At 58.3% G+C, this 1,629-nt stretch overlaps 1 protein-coding gene across 1 annotated transcript in view; it reads right to left on the minus strand.

The window, feature by feature from the left end:
* Positions 1–1,168: 1,168 nt before the first annotated feature.
* The window catches only part of MARVELD1 (MARVEL domain containing 1), an 18,203-nt gene continuing 17,742 nt past the window's right edge, over positions 1,169–1,629 (minus strand). The window contains exon 3 of the mRNA XM_006880200.1: positions 1,169–1,621. Within this exon, the coding sequence (XP_006880262.1) occupies positions 1,169–1,621 (453 nt within the window). The remainder of the gene's footprint in view (positions 1,622–1,629) is intronic.

Below are 1,629 nucleotides of genomic sequence, written 5' to 3' on the forward strand. Positions count from 1 at the left end.
GAAACTCCCAGGGAAAGAGAGCATATACCCTGAACCTTCACAAGCCCAAACCTATGAGTAGGATTAGGACACAGCGCTGCTTGGAATTTTAAGGTGGAGAAAGCTGATTCAGGCCCAAAGACAGTTAATACTGTAAACAAAGTTATCCGAGCTTCGTTCTGTACAGAGGGGTTTCATGGTGCCTTGGAAATGTTAAAAAGCATCTTGGATCTTACGAAAGGGTTACAGCACCTTTGACAAACACATTTGGTCTTTAAATTCTCTTTTACAGGGGTCTTCCCCAGGGAATACCCATTTCTTTAAAGCAAATAGCGCTGAACTAGGGATCGAGAGAACAGTTCTAATTTTGTTCTGCAGGTTCCCCTTTCTTGTCTGTAAAAAGAAAGGTTTGGGCTTATCCTAAAATTCCATGACGTGAGGACAGTGAAGCAGATGCCTGTATGAGGAAGGCTGCGAAGGGGCTCTATCACCAGGAGGACAAAAGTCATTGACCTGTGTGTGTTTGAAAAAAGGCAGGGTAGGCAAAGGTGAGAAGATTCCAAAGGTCCAAGGGTACATCCCGCCACACGTCTGTAGATTGGCCTCGCCCTGAGATATCAAAGCACTGAAGGGTGGGCCCCTGAGAGGCTCCTGGGGCCTGTCACTCATCCCAGGGACTGTTGAAGCCTGTCCCGAGGTCCAGCAGAAACCACGTGCTTGTCTTCTACAGCACCCGAGGCTGGAAGAGGCATCTGGGAAGAGGTGGTTTACCAAAAGCAGGGCAGGAGCGAGGACGCGGTGGTGCAGCCTTAAAGCTGGTTCCAATGTGGGAGCCTCCCCCGGATCTACGCGGCGCCTTGTCCACGTCTCGCTCTCAACCAAGAAAGGGAAGAGGCACCGCGAGGTTTTGCCTGGGGCGGCCAGTCTGAGGGTGCGCCCAGGTCCCTGGACAGGGTGCGCCCAGCTCTCTCGAGAGGGCGAGTCCTGTGCAGCGCTTTAGACGTGGGGCCGCTATCAGGAGGAATCTGTGTGTCTGGGTCCCCGTTCCTGGGCGCAGCAGGCAGCGGCAACACAGCAAGGAAAGGTGCCCGGGCAGAGGCCCGCGGGGCGGCGGCGGTAGCAAGGACTAGCGCTCTGTTCTCCAGAGGGTCCCCTGCCCCTACTGGGGCCGCGCGAGTCGCAGGCAGCCTCACACAACCTCTGACTCGCCCTGGCTGCGGCGGTAGCAGCCGTAGAGCGCCGAGAGCAGGTAGAGGCAGAGGCAGAGGCCGCCGCAGACGGCGGCTGCCAGGAAGGCGTGGTAAGCACAGGACCTCTGGTAATTTTTGATGTTGCAGTAGCTGTGTTTCTGCGTCTGGTCGATCATGATGCCCGTCGCGGCGCCGTAGAGCGCAGCCGCCAGCAGGTCGTGCGCCACGTTGACCACCAGCCAGCGCTCGCCCAGCACGGGCACCAGCTGGTGCTTGCCCAGCAGCGTGAGGAAGTAGAGGGCCAGGGTCAGCAGCCAGAAGAGGACCGCCACGAAGAGCGCGAAGTGCACGGGGCCCTGGTACTTGCTGGTGGCGATGGTGATCCAGCACGCGGCGCCCACCAGCAGCTGCAGCAGCCGCAGCACGCCCAGCGGGCCGCGCAGGAAGGGCCGCTGCAGGC

Source organism: Elephantulus edwardii, unplaced genomic scaffold (genome assembly GCF_000299155.1).
Source record: "Elephantulus edwardii isolate Elephantulus edwardi_28Jun2011 unplaced genomic scaffold, EleEdw1.0 scaffold00006, whole genome shotgun sequence".
Classification (NCBI taxonomy): Eukaryota; Metazoa; Chordata; class Mammalia; order Macroscelidea; family Macroscelididae; genus Elephantulus; species Elephantulus edwardii.